Genomic DNA, 20,032 nt, shown 5'->3' on the forward strand with positions numbered 1-20,032 from the left:
ATATCCAACTCCAACGTCCCAACGCCGCACCACCACACCGCCGACCTAACTCTCTACTAAATACTCACTATGGTTGAAGGTGGTGTTCGCTGAGTATGGACTGGTGGTGCGATTGAGTATACTTTGAGAAACTTGCGAGATGGGGGAGTTTATACTGAGTATATCCGCCTTGTGGACTGTGTGCATTGCGCTGTGTTGAGTGTCGATGTATTGTAGATTACATGAAAAGTGCCCTGTCCAACGTGGAATCCATCACCGACTTGAACAGTACAGCCATCTAAGGCCTTCATTGAAACATCTACATATATACACATCACGATGTAGACACGGTTATGAAGACATAGAACGGTGTATGTAAACGGTTTATCTGTATTCAACGTCCCCCTATCTGTACTCGACCCTCCACTTGAGCCTCTCCGCATTGCCATCGTTCGGGATCGCCGAGACATTACACATGATCGGCGGCATGGGCACATGCCCCGCCACAGCCATGTACAGGTCCTCCCTCGCCACACTCTGCAGGCGCCCCTCCACCACACCACTGCGCACGCCAAATCAGTACAGGTTCCGAAGAAGCACACCACAATAATCAACACTTACCTGCCCACACTCTTTCCTCTCCTCGAGTATGATCAGCACGGGGCCGATGATATCCATAGGGTGCGCGGGGAGGATGCGCCACTTTGTGTTGGTGATGGTGAAGGATGCGGCGACGTTTATGAGCACATTGTGGCTGAGCGCGAGAGGGGTGCCGTTGGCTGAGTTTGTGAGGATGGCAACGTCAGGTCCATTTTGCGTGCGTGTGAGGTGAGAAGGGTGTTTGGTGGGAGTGGTATCCTTACCGTACCAGCTGTAAAAGTCATTGACCTCGCTCGAAAAGGGTTGGTGCACACGCTCTGAGATTGGCGGCGTCGATCAGGGATGATGTGATGTGCGTCATGTGGGTGGGTGTGTTGCAAACTGGACCGATACGCGAGCTGGGCCTGCGGGGGGATCTCTTGGCGGGGCTTGGTGTTGGTGTCGCACTTGAGCACAGCTGGAAATGCCAGATGGAAGGAGTCGATGTTTTTATCGTGGGGGCAAACAGCTGTGAATCTGCGGAGTGGTTGGCGGACACCTACATAGCCCTGTGGTTTTCTCCCGAGAACCGTAAATAGAGAGGGCGCGTCTTGGCTGTTCTTTATATTCTCGATAGCAAGCTCGCCATAGGAGTACATGCAGTTGGCAGAAGGGTGCTGTTCATGTCTGTAGCCCTTCGAGTTTCTATACCGGCACGGAAAATTATAAAGGGATACATCCCGTGGATATATACATGTACGGTGCAGCGACAGGTAATAAGTGATGGAACGCCCTGAGAGTACCAATGACAGTGAAATAGATGCCATAGTCCTAATTATAAGAGAGGTTGTGGGTAGAAAGATGGTGGAGATGTGATGCGATTTCTCTGGTTCATATATATCCATGTTGGCTTAATTGTCCTTTTATCTTCTTTACTACGCACACCTGTGTTTTCTGGCAGAAGGTGAATCTCGTGCTGCCTGCCAGATGTGTCTGCCTATAGGGGAAAATATGTGTTCTTCTCCATCAATTGAAAAGGGCGCTCGGTTTCTTCACCTGCGCAACCGCAGCATAAATAGCGGTGACATCGCGATATAAACCCTTCTTCTTCCAGCGTGAGCGTCAGCAGCGAGATATAACGGCGAAACGCGACATACCAGAACATGCATAGCGGCGCGGCAATTAACATGCGGTCGGGGAATAGATACCGGGCTTTGTGCCCATTTTATATATCAGCTGCTTTAGCACTAGCGGTGGTACTGTTAATCGGTGGGCTCATATTGTTTGAATTCTGTGATGGCCGAGTGTTACGGCTGTTGTTTCGAGCCTCTCCGTAGGATAGCGTGTGCGGGGGTGCGGGGGTGTACCGGGTGTTCACCATTAATCTGAAGAACTCTGCTTCATTGGTTGAAAATGCAGGGATTTTATAGAGAGCAACCAATTACCATCAATCACACCGGCCTTAGTGCACCAAATTTGTATGGGGGAAAAAAGTCTGAAGAACTTTCATATATCTCTACTCAAAAATCTAAATATTTTGCTAAAAATACAAAAAAATAACTGCAGAATAGCGCTGGCTCCCAGCTTCCCCTAGATAATATTTTGAGCTCATAAACCCTTGTGGGGAGTGTTTTCTGATGAAGTTGGGTGCAAATGACAGTCAAATTGCGGTCTTGGAGGTTGCATTGCAAAATATGGGGGCAGCCTATTCAAGTACTTTTTCTGGCGCCAAGTATCATTTTCTGCAGCTTCAACCAATCATACGCCAAAAAAAAGGTTCTTCAGACAAACCCATAACCCCCGGTACATGTAGCACGCATAACCCAGCACTACGGCGCTGGAAGTGAGACGTTGCACGATTACGCTTGCACCGGCGCCCCACGTCGGCTCTGCACAGCCATGCTACTTCCGCATGTCCCTACGCACCTGCATCAGAGCTACACCATATATACAAGTTCGTCTGCAGCTATGCGGAATATATCTGTAGGGAAGTCAACGCCTTTGAACCCCGAGCCACACACGTTACGTCTGCTACAAACACTCAGAATGGTCGCTGGGAGCGAGACGGCCACCCGGCATTAATATCGCTGGTGCGCTTAGGGATGAGGGGTAATGGCCAGATGATGGACTCGTAGGAGGTAGGTATTTCATCTCTCTCTGCTTTAAAAACCTCGCTTTGGAGTTACGTTGGGGCGGTTATACATGTGGCCATCCAGCTGAACCCCTGCATGGTAAACGGAGTCGGATATCTCGATATATATACAGGTTTCGATATTGCGGATTTAGAGAAAATCTCACATAATAGAGGGTCAAACTTACAGCACTGTGGTAGCATCTGGATAGAGACTGAAAATAGGGTTCTAGGTTTGCTACCCACTCGAGTGAGTATCAATACCACATACTGTATAACAGTCTCTGGATATAGAGCTACATCTAGTTCGTTTCCCCCGTCCTCTCCCATTTGCCTATCTTCCGGTTATTTCCCCTTCCCATCTCCCATCTCCCATCTTCTATCTTCCTATCCCATGGACCGTAACTTAGCAATTTGGGTGCATATATGCACCCGAAAAAAATGATGATTGGGATGCCTACCCTGCTGGTAGTTGTATTAGAGTCTACAAGTCGTTGCCGGCCTTCGGCCGGAGAGGATAATCCATCATATATTATATTTTAGTGCAATTCTGTATGAGAATATAGCCCCAGGAAGGGTATACTCAAAATTAACAAAAATAACCTTTTAATTTTGATTTTACCTGCATTCACGTTGGTCTATTAATACTTCATCAGCAAAAAATCTCTTGCTAATTCTAACGGCTCGGGTCTGGGTTCAGGAACGACTTTGAATATGGCAGAGTTGAGACAGGTTCGAGGATGGAATCGGAGGAGGAGGAGGATCTCCAAGCAGAAGATAATACCAAAACCTACTAATTATGGAGAGAGCAAAAATCAATACCCTGATATCGTGTAAAGAAAAACAAAAATTAATATAATTATAATTATATTGCTCTCAAAAAGGAAAATCAATTCAATCAGGATTGTATTGTCACAAAAAAAAGCAAAAATCAATACTATTATATTCTACTGAGAAAATCAAATATCAATATCATGATACCTATCATCTCAAGAAAACAATGTGTTAGCAACTCAAAAAAAGCATTCTTAATCACCAACTTCTCAAACCTAGCCAATCAAAACCTTTAAATAACACATTGCATATCGGTATATCTATATACTTATAAGATATGACATATATGATAGGTAATATAGTCTGCTATTTTTCTTTTTATGCACTAAGGTTTCTTGTTATTGTTTGGACTGTTATGGATAGTAGAATATGGTCCATTTTCCCCATACAAATTTTTAAAATTTACATTAGATACAATAACTTTTCAAGAAAATTTAGCAGCACCACCAAAATCTGTAGGGATTTGAATGAGAATGAAAGTATTTTAATACTGTGACGGCGAAGTCTTATATCAATATTTGGATATTTTGTTTATTATTGTTCATAACCCATTTTTATGAGAGATTTCGATAGATTACCTTCTTCAAAACCCTGTTTGCAGTTTAACCATATCATTTGGGTTTGAACAGGTGCTTGTTTTCTTCCCGTAAGGCTGTATTCTCTACTTTTGAGAATACTTAGTATTTTACCTAGTCAGTAAACTTAAGTAAGTTTACTGGGTAGATGATTTCCTTATATAAGTCGAGCTGTGGAATTCCAGTAAGCTGAATGCAAACTTTATCATAGTATTTAATTTTTGGTCAGGTTGCCTTATCTCGCTTGCTATATTCCATGAACTAAATTGAAAAAATTAGTGTTTTTATAAAAGACTCATATTGGTTATAATACATCCTATAAGTACCCTATAAAATATTCTCAAAAAAAATCACCTTTGTTGTCAAAATCCACTATGTATTGTAATGGAATAAGAAACAATTACTGCATAGCTATATCGTGGTCTCAATTCAAAAGAATGTCTACCCCGTTATGGTCCATGGGATACGACTATGAACTCACCGTATAACAAAACAAGACACAAATACCACCCAGAAGCTTTAACAACAAAGAGGGATAGCTATTTATCGTCACAACATCTCACTCGCACGCACCACACTGACGCCAAGCCTTTCTTACGTGTTCACTGCTGGATTGTTTATCACCGATTTTACTCGAGTGCTACAAGAACCGGTGGTGGAGATATTGTAACTCTCATTTGGGGGGGTGCGAAGGCGTGTCTATATTGATATTAGTGAGGCGCGGCCTCCGGCCGCATATAAAATCAACCATCAGTTCGAAGAACCACTGATAGCAGAAGGAAATTTATATTTGTCAACACCCAGAAAACTCACACCTCTGTTGAATGATTCGATTAATCAAATTAACATAAAGCTCTCTGTAACGGTACTTCAAAATAAACTTCGATTCCTCGCACGTAGTCGGGGCTGCCTGCCGCTGCGCGGTATGCTAGGCCTCCTTGCTCCCGTGAGGTGTGGTAGTCTTAGAAGAGAAGAACCATCGATAGGAGTATGAAGTCAATAACACTGATCATAGAGGCTATCATATATCATGATAGTTCTTGTGGTTTGCGGATTTGGAGCCATTCAATTGAATGTTTGAAAAACATGCATGGCGTCTATCTTAATGCACTCAATCCCGGATCCCGGTGGAATCAATTCTTTGTCTAACGGCAGCTGTAGCTCCCCGGGCTACGGAGGCGGGGGGTAGCTCACCAGCCAATGGAGACCTTTCGTGATGAGAATTTGTGATGACAGAGATAGCTGATTATTCTATTTAGAAAACAAGCGGTGAATGTGGTGGGTTAATTAGGCCAAGCGGTTCTGTTTAATGAATATAAACGCATCGGTAGAGGGGTTCTAGTCAGTGATAAAATATGAAGGAGTCTTATACTCACCTCTCTCTCCCACAATGATGACTCCCTAGGTTTTTGCGGTTTACCGGTTTTTAGACTTTGTATGTCTGCGCTGGTGGGTGTAGGTGTGGATTTCTGAGCTCGCGCTATGGCGCAAGTTTTTCATGTCGTGCGGGGTGCGGAAAGATGGGATTGTGGGGGTTTGGGCTGTTTAACTGGCCTACGGTGGTATGGCTTGGTAGGCTTTGACTCAGAGTCTGCATGTTTATACACTTAAACTAAAGATCACCGCCAGGTAGGGTCATAGGGAGTGGTGTGCATTGGTGAGAGTTGTACTCTTAATTCAGATCGGAGGCATTGTGGGGAGCTTATGGGATTGATATACTCTGCGGGGAAGGATCGCGGTATTATGCAAATGGTCTTTGCTTGCCGCCTCTTCAAGACAAATGCCGAGTCAAAGTAAATTAGACACCCTTATCTCCACCACCACATAATCCCAACCTGCAAACCGACCTACAGCCATCTCCTCAGCAGTCTCCACCTATTTTCCAACCCACCCCAGGCGACCTGCCCCTAATATGAAACGGCTCTATTTCCCGCCTCATGGGCGTCGGGGCTCGCACAAGATGATTAGACCGATTCCCACGGGCGCGAACCTTTCCTAGGGGCTCTAGGCTTCGGGCTTGGCTTTTATACCCTTGGAAACATATGATGATGGTAGTACAAGCGGACCGGCTGCAACAAACCCAGTGGATGCTTATCTATATCGATCCTAGGGAAGAAGTAGAAGTAATGGAATATGCGGATATATCGTGGTGAGGGGGAAGAGAATGAACTTAACAAGGCGAAAGAAACTGAATTTTGGCAGACATGGCGACAGCATAGATTGTTGAAGACACCATGCACCTGGTTGCTTCTCAACATCTCAAAGGGTTGAAACTCACATGATCATTTAATTATGATTGGCTTCTAAACTTGTGCGGGGTCAGGGCCTCGCGCAATGGAATCAGATACCCAATCTACCAATTATTAACATATACGTATACAGTCACAACTCGATATGCCGGATCTCAATACGCCGGATCCCTTGCTATCCCGTACGAAATTCTCTGGGGTTTTGGTTTTTTTTACTGCAAAATCAATTTGCTATCCCGGATTTTTTGCTATCCCGTATGAAATCCTTCGAATCTTGGCAATCCGGCATATCGAGTTGTGACTGTATACATATAGGTCGGACGCATAGGGTCCATCACACTTACTCTTCTTACGCTTCACGCCATATTTAGCTAGTAATTGCAACATAGCTCTTATGAATTCTTCGCCGTCAGAGATTACCACATCCCCGTTGGACAGCGCCGCCTGGTCGACCCCACCTACATCAACTTTGGAAGGCGATCCTAGAGAGGTAAACCTGACGGCCGGTAATCACTCACGCGATGAACCAATATGCTTCCGAATATGTGGAATACCTTCTGGCTGGAACAAGGGGGACCTCGAGGAAGCATTGCGAAAAATCTACCCAAAACTAGATTCCCAGAGTTCTCAGCTTTCCGCATTATTTCCAGCCTGCCGCGAATCCTCACAGACAGCATTACTAACCGTCTACCGCCGCCTGGAGGGATATATACTCCCTGGTCTCGCCAAAGAAATATATCACTCATTCCAGGCAAATGGCAGGGGCAACGATGCCTCACTCAGATTCGATAAGCATTTTCATGATCTAACACCAATAAATGTCCCGGAAGGACCAATCAGCGCGGAGTAAGTACAATCATAGACTAATGGGACGCGTAAGGAATGTTTCTCGAATGCTGACCGCCCTATTTTACGCAGTTTGATCGCAATAACTGGTCTCAGTGGCCATGCCTTTGGTTCGTGGAGAAGTAGGGTCCGTATAGTCGGACGTCCGCTCGATCGCCCAATGTGGCTACGTGACTTTCTACCTGAACGGTTCCCCCAAACACGCATCATGACCTATGGTTATGACAGCAGTTTTTCCGAACCTACCGGCTATAATTTGCTTGATTATGCGCGGAGTTTCGAGCAGTGTATAGTGAATGCTAGAGATAAGTGTCCGGTATTGTCTCTATGGAACTGTTACGGTGTGTCTATACTACCTGTCGAATATCTAACATCTGTCATATATCTAGGGGAGGCCGATCATCTTCATTGCACATAGCTTAGGGGGCCTTTTGGTAAACCAGGTAGGAGAAACGTCCATTCATTGCATACTTAACGTTGACCAGGTTTCTTCATAGTTACTACTTACATGGGTTCAGTGCTCCAGCCCCGCCCTTGCTTGTGTTCGTGGAATCTTTTTTTTCGGTACCCCCCATGGTGGTATGAGGACCGAAGAGCTTAGCGAGATGGCGAATAGGGGGATATTGTATAAGAAGATACAAACCCTACTTTCACAGTTGGAAGAAGGCTGCGAATTTTTGGAGAGGCAGAAAGAGAGTTTATGTATTATGTGGAACACTAGATTCGCGGGAAATATCTTCACATTTTACGAAACTGAGAAGACAAAAGTAGTAAAGGAGGTTTGTACCAGGAGTTCTCATCCCTGCGAATGTATCGTTCCATTCTTCCCAGGCTAAGTCGAATTTAAACTCGATAGGTAGAACCAGGAGTATGGGAAAGATCAGGTGGTCTATTCCAAATGGTGGAGAGATCATCAGCTCAGCTTTTCCTGCGCAACGAGGGATGATTTCCTGTCCAGTCAAACCACACAGACATAGTTAAATTTGACTCGCCCGATGACAAAGCCTTTCAAGATGTTGTAACTTGCATGAAATCTTGTTACGGTGGGGTCAATCAGCGCCTATCCGAGCTAAACTAGAATGGGAAACAGGGCTAACGACTTGACAGTGCACTTCGACCGAGCAACCGTTATTGAGTCCCTTTTACAAACAGTGTTACGAGGGCAAGATACCTTTTGTTTCAATCCACTGAAACACCTCCGTACAATGGATTATATGGCCCCTGGGATTGAGGAAACCCCGGCTTTCTTTTTTATGCAGCACAACCTAGATTATCAGAACTGGATCTCGAAAACCGGCCACGTCCATACTTTGGTCTATAAGTCGTTCCCATGTTTGCCATACGCTATGCCCCATCTTATCCAAATTATACAAGCCACGGAGGAGACTTGCTTTTTGTTACATTTCTCCCTCATGGGAGTACCAAAAGCGGCGCTCGAACAGACCTGGGGAAGTAACAAACCTATGGTTTCACTGGTTGTATGGACGTTCTGCTGCCAGATCATTGAAGCTTTTCCACAGGATCAGGGAAGATGCCTTTCACAGGTGTTTCTAAACGTTCTCTTAACATCTTTACGTAATGACGAGTTGATCGAAATCCACGGGGATCACGAGAATGCGTTTCATACTATCATTAATTCAAAGTCTGATACTCTTTGGAACGCTCTTGAGGTACTTCTAAAGGCTGCTGATTTTTGTACTACCCATTCAGGGCTAAGCTGGAAAACTTCAAAACCAAGTTTAAGGATAATACTTGGTAGCGGTCCGGCCAAAGATGAGTGGGAAAAGATAATCCACGACCTTCGTCTTCTAATGAAACGCCTGACATCGAAATTTTCTACCGTGAAATTACTTATTACCGATCTACCAGATACAGTTAGTATTCAGCTTGTGCCGCCCTCTGAGATGCTTGTTTTTTATGATGAGGAAAGACAAGGTATGTATAAGCCCTGTGTCCCTGATTCTCTCAGGTCTTTGTCGACCCTGAAGGTCTAACACCGCTCTAGAGTGCCTGAATACTCTCCATTTCAAAAACCTCAGATACGATAAGATCGCAGTACACCACAGCGATACTCTCGCATGGTTGTGGAAGTCTCCTGAGTACAAGCTCTGGATATCCTTCAAGCATCCGGATTCAGGTCTTCTGTTTATTGAAGGAAAACCCGGTAGCGGAAAAAGTACGTTGGTGCGATACTTTGCAGATAATTTCACTCCTCCGAGTGACGCCATCGTCCTGAAGTTCTTCTACAACACGCGGGATGGTGAACACGAGAGGGATCATCGGAACATGTTGAGAACATTACTATATCAAATACTGAAGGCGGACGAGTCATTTTTCATTCATTTTCAGTCCATCTATCGTCGGGAAGGGGGAGGTAGGATTGAATGGTGTTCTAAAGACATGAAAGATATCTTACGCGCCTGCAAAACGCATTTGCGACCTCGTATGATATATTTGATTATTGACGCTATGGACGAGTCTGCCTGTACGGATCGTACCGACATTGTCCAATTTTTACATGTGTTATCGGCTCCGGCTTTGAATAACCGTGAATGCATGGTATATATCTTCCTCGCCAGTCGGCCTATCAACGAACTACAGTCCAGCAACTGGTCTGAGCGACAAGTAATCCGGCTGCAAGAGAAGAATCGGGGGGATATCGAAAGATATACACATAACCTTTTGCAAAATAAAGATTTCACCTCTGTCAATTCTGAAGTGAAACAGGAGATAGAGGGGTACATTTTAAAATTTTCAGACGGTGTTTTTATATGGGTTTGCCTTGTGTTAAAAAAACTAGCAGAGGAGGTTATGAATGACTCGCGGAGGAGTACATTGATCTCGTTTTTGGAATCTCTTCCTAAGAGCCTCGAGAGCCTCTACGAATGTATGCTTCAACGACTAACTCGTAACAAGGGACAGGCTAGGATAGATGGCAAACGTATTCTTCAGTTTTGTTTGTTCTCTGGGCGCGCAATGGCGCTTGTCGATCTAAAGCACGCTCTTGCGATCCCAGGTCTAGCAGAAGACGAGGAGCCAGATTACAAAGTATGGATGTCTGAGATACCAGGAGATATCTCCAAGACTTTGACACACTGTGTTGGAGGCTTTGTGGATGTTAAAGCAAGTACGTAAAACACCATGCTCTACCGCAGCTACAATCATACCTGGGTTTTTGGGGAAGCTCGGTCAATTGTGAATGTGCCTTGTTAGAAAATGGGAAGCTGTTTATGTCCGCTATCGAGCTTTTAATGGCTGGCTCCTGTATCTCTGACTGATCACTGAACATCAAACCGAGCTTCTTAAAGACTAGAAAAGGACTGTAGCCTTGTTTCTCTGATATCTCAGAATATTCGCGCTTATAAACTCTTCTAGGTACGAAGGTCTTTCCGGCTGTCCAAGTCATGCACCAGACAGTCCGCGAATTCTTCCTCCACCCTCGTAACCTCGTGCAAACGTCACACTTAAACGTCACTGAGAATGATGCTTCAGAGATGATACAATTAACTTGCGTCCGATTCCTCGAAATTGTGTGTGAAGAGGTGATTGGATTTACAATCCCGAGGCCGGGTGGTGTGTCAGTCGCCCAGATGTGCAAGCATCTTGAATACTTAGAGAACAGGCCATTCATCAAGCCTTCTTTGGAGTACTTGAAAGCGAATTTGGATGCGATGACACCAGGTATAACAAACAGGCTGTCCATTCTCTTTGACCGAGTCGAGAGTTCACATTGCTCGCTTATGGCTCTGCTCTTGAATGGAATATCATCACCCAGTTTAAAGTCTCGACGCGATCGGCTCGATTTTAGGTTTAGTGTCGGTCTCCAAGGTTACACAAATAGATTAACTCTTCATGCTGCCCAAATGGGGTACCATACTGCGATCCGCAGTCTACTGGCTATTTCTGCCAGAAATAATGTCAGAAATAATGTCCAAAACAATAGACAGGAGACCCTCCTACACTTGGCCGCAGGAGGGGGCACCGTGCAGCTACCATGTTTCTCATCGACTCCGGAGCTTGCTTAGAAGCTAAGGACATTAGGGGAGGACTGCGTTACACCATGCCGTTCTAGAGGACCATGGGGCCATTATTGAAGTTCTCCTTACGAACAATGCAAACCTTCATGCTTGTGATAACATGGGCCAAAATGTGCTGCATCTAGCAGCCATAAAAGGGCGTCAGGCTAGTCTTCGGGTTCTTCTCATGAACAAAGCGGACATAGAAGAGCCAAACCGTGAAGGTTTTAACGCACTCCATTTAGCAGTTATAAATGGGCAAAATAGTATCGTTCAACTGCTCCTTGACGGCAACGCGAATCTACAGACCTTGGCCTTGGACTCATCGAGTCAAAACGCGTTGCATTTAGCAGTGAGGAATGGGCGCAAGTCGATTGTTTACCTTCTCCTTGCTCGAGATGCGGACATAAACGTACGGGATTTCATCGGTCATACCGCACTCCATTTAGCGGTTTTATACCAGCACGAGGCCATTGTTCGGCTTCTCCTTGCTCGCGGTGCCAACCTAGATGTGCAGGATGCCAACTATCAGACCGCACTCCATTTAGCGGTTTTATGTCACGACGAGGCATGTGTTCGACTTCTCTTTAATCGCAGTGCCAACCTAGATGTGCAGGATGCCAACCGTCAGACCGCACTCCATTTAGCGGTTGGCGAACACTGCGAGGACATTGTTGAATATCTCCTCACTCACAATGCCGACTCAGAGGCGCAGGATATCAACGGTCAGACCGCACTCCATTTAGCAGTTGTGTCTCAGTGCGAGGCAATCGTTCAAATTCTCCTCACTCACAATGCCGACCCAGAAGCGCAGGATGTCAACGGTCAGAACGCACTCCATTTAGCGGTTGGATTTCAGGGGGAGGGCATTGTTGGGCTTCTTCTCACCCACAACGCGGACCCAAAGGCGCAGGGTGCCAACGGTCTGACTGCACTCCATTTAGCGGTTATATCTCAGCGCAAGTCCATTGTTCAGCTTCTACTTACTCACAATGCCGACCCAGAAGCGCAGGATGTCAACGGTCAGAACGCACTCCATTTTGCGGCCAGCTCTCCCGGGGAGGACATTATTGAACTTCTCCTCACTAACAATGCCGACCTAAAGGCGCAGAATGCCAACGGTCTGACTGCACTCCATTTAGCGGTTATATCTCAGCGCAAGGCCATTGTTCAACTTCTCCTTACTCACAATGCCGACCCAGAAGCGCAGGATGCCAACGGTCGGACCGCACTCCATTTTGCGGCCAGCTCTCTCGGGGAGGAGATTGTTGAACTTCTTCTCACTCACAATGCCGACCTAGAGGCGCAGGATTCCAAGGGTCAGACCGCACTCCATTTAGCAGTTATATGTCGGCGCGTGTACATTGTTCAACTTCTCCGTACTCACAATGCCGACCCACAGGCACAGGATGCCCACGGTCTGACCGCACTGAATTTAGCAACTCTCGATGCGGACGCGGGAATTATTATCTCTTTCCTCAATGTGAGCCCATAGCTTCCATTTAATTCCATAATCAAGTACTGTGGCAGTACCTTCATAAAGCGTCACGCAAGTCAGTCCGCACCCCGCGCGGGTAGGTTCCTGATTGTTAGTCTCTGGGCATGCAGAGTCAACAGAAGTGCACAGATTTTGTGGGTGGATAGGATTTGGGGGTGCCATGGGTTGGCTGGCTGTGGCTATCTGCTTTGAGGGGTTGTTTGTAACGCTTTTTTGTATCTGGGAAGTGGGTGTGATGGTTCTTCGTACTCTAATTAGTATCTAATTAATACCAAGTATGTAATGTATATGAATCAAAGGATTTGATTAGCTGAGTTTTGACATTTTCTTTTCCTCGGGCTATTGAATCCCTATAGTACGTTCAAATGTTTTAGGATCGATAGTAAATGATATAATTCCGGGTGCCCAAAGATAAGGTATCATGATCTAGGCAGGGACCGCAGTGCATGGGTCAGCCCATACTTTGGCTAAATGGGTTGTAATACGGGTGCACTGGGTCGGGTCCTTCGAATCTGAGAATTAGTTAGGCCGGGTCCGATGAAATATTTTACCGGGTCACCTCCAGCAGGTCTCCTTATCTTTTTGCAATATCATATATGATTAGGATTTGGTCTTTGGGTGATATTTCATGAGCCTAAACCTCCATGTTCTCTTCAATTTTTCTGTACCCCGGTCTTTTTACAGCGTACCCGGGCTATGTTTAAATGCCTGGGCCGTGCCCTCACTTTTCTTCGGCGGGTCGGACCGGGTCCGTAGACTTAGAGCCTATGTTTTGTATGGTTCCTCGGAATAAGGACTTGTCTGTACAGACAGTTTTCCTAGAACAACACTTATACCCAACACGCATGCTTGATGATAGTCATGTCTGCGTTAAGCAGTGGACTGGTATACACTATTGAGAGGGCCTTCCCCGTACGCGTGGTATATACCATCCGCAAATAATAATTTAACCCGCGCGCTAGCTCCGCTCCAATCCACAACTTATGTTCTCCGGCGGCAGTGTCATGAAGTGTCACTCGAGCCGATCCGCGCTTTGTGTAGATATATGTTGCTGATTATTAATCTCCAGCCGGGCAAGCCGTGTAAAGTGTATTATGTAGGTTTTGTGAGGTTTGGTTGGCCGCGGGTTTGTACTGCTTGGAATACTTTGGCGGGCGGTGGGTTTTGTAAATGGGTAGTCTTGGCAACGTACGTATATATATTCGTATATTGTTTGTGGAATATGCAGATAGTTATATCATGTTTGATGATAATTCGGGACTAGATATGATATACGTCTTAGGACATTGTATGAATGTACCCAGCTATACGTCCTTTCTGTGCTTAAGAATGTCTGGAGTCGGGCATGTCCGGGTACGTTGCGCAATTGCGCTGATCGTTCCTAGGAATGAGTGGTTTTGCTTCGAACCTTTCGGGGTTATGAGTATTTCTTTACCCTTTAATGCCGACAGACTATCATTTCCTTGCGAATATATTCTTGCTAGACCTGCTCGTCTAGTTAGCTATCGTGTTTTTCTGCTAGGTTTGGGGTCGTGGGCGGGAGTGCCGTCTGGTTACTCTCTCGATGCTTTCCCTCTACCTTGTCCTACTCTGTACCTCTCCCGATAGTAGGGCAATACGCTTGTCGATCTACTACTTCCCCAATTTAACCGTCCCCCGAAAGGGGACGGGTGCAAACATGATCTATATCTAGTGTTAAGCTCTTGGCACAAAGCGAGTGATAAACTATGAGTTGACCTGCACACCGAGAATCAATGACGTGACTCCTGGCACTTGCCTACCCTCTGCACGTACCTCATTCATCGATAGAGACCAAGAAGGTGATTTCCTCTGTTACTATGCTAGCTGTGTCAACTCTTACCCGTTATGTAGACGGATAGGGGGGAATTGCAGTGTTCGAATCCTGATCTGTACCCCAAAATACCTGCAGTCGGTGTGTGGATACCGAGAGCTCATCCCAGGAGCATGAGACTACCCGGGCAGTGGTATCAATAGTCTAAACAAGGTACGGAACATATGGTCATGGATTATCACTCGAAGCCCGAGTGATAGTATGTGACAACGAACACCTCGGGTAACGGAGATTCGAGGCAACTAGCTCGATCGGGGTCGGGTGTGTGTTGTTTCCTAGACTGCGGAGAGCCTGCTGGAGAAACCACGGTCAAAGTGGGCGTCGAGTCGTAACATGAGGATTGGGCAACTGAGATCATGAGGGATGAGCTTCAGAGGAGAGTGCGGGGTGGGGGATCGACTAACCTGCAGCTACCTCGCCCTGTTCCGGCGGTATGAACGTAGTGCTGGGGGGTCCAGCTATAGCTAGACGGGTAGGTACATGAGCTATATGTAGAGTAAGTATAAAAGTCACGCTGTTGCCTTGTTTGGATACCAGATCATTCTGCTGTAGTGTAACAAAGATGTGGGGTAGCTTATTGTATTGTATACTCGAGTCTACATCATGGTGCAGCCACTAGACTGCTAGTAGCCTGGCCCTGTTGGTAGCCAAGCAATGATCGACGGCCGCGGAGGGATGTGTCGGGTGTGGGATGTAGCTTACTTAATAAGAGGTTGCATATACGTCCTTCCGTGTTTCTTGTATATATATATATATATCGGACAGGGCTGGTTTGGAACCTGTACAGATCGCGGCCGGTGATACTTCATGGCATGAACTTGTACCTTTGGTAATGTGACGTAGTATGAGATTGTGTGGCCACGAAACGTGTGGTCGATCAGCCAAAACCCGGGGTCTTGGTGCACTTGATGCAGGAACGGGAATGGGCCGTGTGGAAACGTGGTAAGGATAGCCCTAGGCTCACCCGGGACAGGGGAACGTGGAATCGTAGATGTATGTATCCGTACCTAGGCCTGAGCAACAAATAAACACTATCGCAGGAAGACATATATACAGCAACACTCGCACGACTCAGTAGAAGATTACGACGGGAGCGCCAAAAAGCGTTGTCGGGGGTTTAAACACTGCCTCACTTCTATGCGATCGAGATACATCATCCCAATCAATGATTTTTATCCTTTTTGCCTACGCGCAGCTATTCTCTGCATGCCACGGGAGTACCAGGAGAGGGAGATCGAATGTGATACTGCAAGCTTTCAATAATTATAACTAGCATTTCTTCATTCTTCCACGATACCGAGCATATAAGAACTAGAACCACGCCGGGGGTCACTGGGGAATTTGTCTGTGCCCAGACACCATTTCCTATCAAGAAGCATGCATCACCGCGGTGAAACCATTGAGCACGGCATTGGGGGCATTAAAAGTTGATCTCAATCCGGGAGATAGTATATACTGGCGAGATACAGTTATATACAGCCGGGTATATAAAGGAGTGGTATATAGGCACTGGAATAGTGAGCTAACCTGACTCTCAAACATCATATATTGACTCGGTACCACAGCGGTTATAGCTCAACGTGTCCTTGTCTGTAATTCTAACAGAATCATGATTAGTGAGGCCGGTATGTAATCACAGGCGGTCTTACAACGTAAATATATACCCTCCAAGCGGAAAGGCTGGTTAGCCTGGCCCCTATGAGTTACTCCTCACCTTTACTTATACGGATGTAACTATCGCGCGCCACGAACCAAATTCGGCCCCTCACGTTATTCATTCCCATCTATGATGGGACTTCTGACGCACCCAGCCGGCCATATTTTCTCTTTCCTAGCTTGTCATCCCCCTCTCCCGCTAGCAAATCTATCCTTCGCTCATACAGGCAGAGGCATCGTAATATACTAACTCCACATATTAAAAGTTAGGCCGGCTAGCTTAATTCGATTGTTGTAAATTATGCAGGGTTAGGGTTTTAAGTCTATATACCAACTGGGTTTCAACCAGCCTCAACTGCGCCTGCCTTGTACCAGTTACAGCCGTTCAATGGTTGGCCCATGCAAGACATTGGGGCTGATTTCGAGACAGGCGCCGGCATCAAGCACGCACATACTCGCTCATGTACCGTACGAGTACTCGATGTAGTAACAGCAAATCAAAGGCGGGCAGTGGTTCGGTAAGGATGTTCATGTTTAACGTAGCATAAAGAGGAGAGGAGGCTCAACCTGATATCATTGCATGCGCAGTAACGTTGGTCCAATGGGGAGATAGATTTTTGAAGGTCGTGTAGCTAAGAAGTAGATTGACACCCGCCTTCGTATGCTACGTGTTCCCCCTTCTAAACCTCTCTCGCACCGAAACAACACAACTCCACTCGACCCTTCACAACATTACTATTTGACAAAAATCCTCTCGTTATTACCATCGATATACGCCGTCATCTATCTGATCACTCGAAACCCCCGGTAGCCTTGTTTCCGAGTACCGATTCAGCAAAAGTTGTGGGGTAGCCAATAAGCACATTCGAATAGACCAAGCTATGGGTTCAGAGCAATCTAAACCTAAGGCCGAACCTAAACCCAAGAGGCGCACGCTGCGCGGTTTCTTCCATCGCGGCTCGAAGAAAACCGCAACTGATGAGTCAATCCCGGCGGTGGTGGTTGAGCAGGTCTCCGCCAGCCCCGCTGACCGCACGGCTCCTGAACCCCCCACTACGAGTGGGGTTCCGGAATCCAAGCTTTGCCGCTCTACTATAAGTATTAATGCGGAGCCTCACACCACAGAGATGTAGGTGTTCTTGAGTATCTGTGTTTTGGATTGACAGCGCTTGTGGTACTCACTATCTATGAAAGTACCACGCCCCCAAATATCCCAGTACATGACAAGGTGGTCAACTCTAGATCCTCAGGTCCAGCCGAACCAACGCCAGAGGCCCCGGCACTTGCCACTGCCGAGTATGAAGCGCGTATACCTTCCTCGACACAGATACCGACAGACATACCCAGCACCACCACTGCTACAACTACAGTAGCACCCCCGATTCAGTCACACGATACCCAACAGGAGACACAATCAGACCAGGCTGAGCCTTATCCGCAAAGGTAAGAATACTGATTGCTTATCGCCTCAGCGCCATCTATGCTAATACATTGGTCTGGTATCCCATAGAACTACTAGCCTGTGGGAACAAGCTTGGAAAAACTGGGCAACCAAAAGCGGCGGGAGTCCCAGTTCTGGAGAACCGACGGATGTGAAACTCGTCGATGAACTTATTAAAGATGTGAAAGAGAAAAAGGGCCAATGTGAAGAAAAAACGATGGTTTAAAGCCACAAAGGAAGGGGAGAAAGTATTTCTGATGGATGCACTTCTTGGGCAGCTCAATAGATATGCCAAGATAGGCGATCTTGCCATCCAGCATCATCCAAATATCGTTGCCCTCGCATGGTCTGGCTTCCGGCTTCTACTACAGGTAGGACATGGCTCTGCGTTTATACATGTGTGAATAGATGTTATTCGGCGATAGGCATGCATCTGGACTGTACCTCCGGGCTACTTACTTACTTAATCTAGGTCGGGACCGCTTATACCGGGGCCATGAAGATTGTTACGGAGAGTCTGGAACATCTTGTGCGGATATTGAGCGTTTGCGATATCTACGAGAAGTTCTACTCCCTGGATAATCACGGCTCAACCGAACACCTCAACAGTTCTATTGTAAAGCTATATGAATCAATCATAAAATACCTTGTCTATGCCAAACAGTACCTTGAGAAGAATACAGTTGGTGAGCTTGAGTCACTGGAGAGAAATCTGTCAAAATGTGCTAAACATATACGTAGGACGGATCCTTGATAGCTTCTTTTCGGAGTTAGGAGAGCTTTTGAGTTCAATCAAGACAAGAGAGCAAGAAGTGGACAAGTGGGCGAATTCTGCAGAGAAAGAAGGTTCGTGCTCAAGTTTTACACCACTAATTGCTCTGTTAACAGTCTTCACGTTATCCAGCTTCTGCTGTTGGGCGTTCTGGTATGTATGGCCTTCATTCGAGGAATCCCTCCCGTTCCCGCTCCCACTCATGTGATGAATATTAAATTGTATAAAGCCCAGGAGCGTACTATACAAGATTTGCGGGCTCTTCTCTCCAAGGTTCGGCAGCCGATCAAGCATATTGAGGGAGTTGTAGAGACCATATTTAAAGCTGTCCAGGGTAGGTGTTACAGACCCCCCCCCCCCCCCCCCCCCCCCCGCGATGGACCTTTCCAGCTTAAACTCAAAATCTCTCAGACGAAAAGCGACACAACGTCTTGCGATGGCTGTCTGATGTGCAGTACGAGGATCATCATTCGTATTTTACCAAACGTCGTCATGATGACACCGGTAATTGGTTACTAGATAACAATGGATTTCGGGGGTGGGAGGAATCGCAGTCATCATCACTGTTTTGGCTACGGGGTGATGGCAAGTTTCCCCCTTGATTATACTATCTCTTCCCACATGGTTCATTTTCGCTTGAGCTCCGGCTGATACCTAATGCAGCGGGGTCGGGCAAAACCATGTTGGCGTAAGTAGCATAACGGTTCTATGTACGAGCATAAACTAAATCTAAATAGATCAATGGTTATTGACAAGTTTTCAAAGGACGTCAATCACCACGCGCTTGCCTACTTCTACTGTCTTTACCAGGACGAGAATAGAGATAGTCCAGAAAGCATCCTAAGAGCTCTCGTCAAACAGATGTGCTTTGCATATCCGGGGTTGAATCTTCCAGTGCCAGTGCTATCATTATACGAAGAGCGTGAAAGGAAAGGGCACAGCTCGGGCCCACCCAAGCTTGAAGAGAGCGAGGATCTGATTGTGAAGCTATCGAAGGGGGTGTGGCAAACGACAATAGTCATCGACGCTCTTGATGAATGCAACCCACGAACTCGGGGTAGTTTATTCAGTGCTTTGAAGAGAATTGTTTCTGTAGCGGATGGCATCAAAATCTTTGTTACTGCACGGAACGATGGCGATATCGACGAGAAGTTACGTGAATTCTCAAATCATTACATCCATGCGGTCGATAATACGGGAGACATCAATAGATTTATCGATACAGAGATTGAACGGCGTTGCAGACCTGACGACTTGAAAGATGGGGAAATGTCACTGCTCGACGGAACGGCGTCTCCAGATTTGAAAGAAAAGATTATTTCAACGCTAAAGAAAAAGGCCTGTGGAGTGTGGGTTGACCCTCTCGCTTGGTAAAGGTACACTGAGTTAATTATCAATAGGTTTATGTGGGCACATTTCCAGATCATTGCGATTTGCGAAGAGTATATTCCTGCAGATGTTGAAGATGCGCTTGAGAAATTGCCAAAGGACCTGGATTCAACCTACCAGAAGATTTTCGAACGGATCGACAAGCAGAGCGATGCAGTGCGCTCTACGGCTAGGGAGGTGCTGAAATGGATGCTATGTGGGGAGGATACGTCGCC

At 46.3% G+C, this 20,032-nt stretch overlaps 2 protein-coding genes across 2 annotated transcripts; one reads left to right on the forward strand and one right to left on the reverse strand.

The window, feature by feature from the left end:
* Positions 1–448: 448 nt before the first annotated feature.
* On the reverse strand, positions 449–1,217 carry LAJ45_10580 (uncharacterized protein; the record flags this gene model as incomplete). The annotated part of the gene is made up of 4 exons (XM_046120102.1): positions 449–541; positions 601–758; positions 843–896; positions 962–1,217. 4 exons carry the CDS (start codon positions 1,215–1,217, stop codon positions 449–451), a joined length of 561 nt encoding a protein of 186 aa, XP_045966761.1.
* Positions 1,218–8,220: 7,003 nt separating this feature from the next.
* On the forward strand, positions 8,221–12,704 carry LAJ45_10581 (uncharacterized protein; the record flags this gene model as incomplete). The annotated part of the gene is made up of 5 exons (XM_046120103.1): positions 8,221–8,236; positions 8,301–9,128; positions 9,199–10,320; positions 10,569–11,110; positions 11,235–12,704. The coding sequence occupies 5 exons, from the start codon at positions 8,221–8,223 to the stop codon at positions 12,702–12,704; spliced, it is 3,978 nt and encodes a 1,325-aa protein (XP_045966762.1).
* Between the last annotated feature and the right edge of the window lie 7,328 nt (positions 12,705–20,032).

This window comes from Morchella importuna (assembly GCF_003444635.1).
Source record: "Morchella importuna strain M04M26 chromosome Unknown Morimp01GS047, whole genome shotgun sequence".
Taxonomy (NCBI): Eukaryota; Fungi; Ascomycota; class Pezizomycetes; order Pezizales; family Morchellaceae; genus Morchella; species Morchella importuna.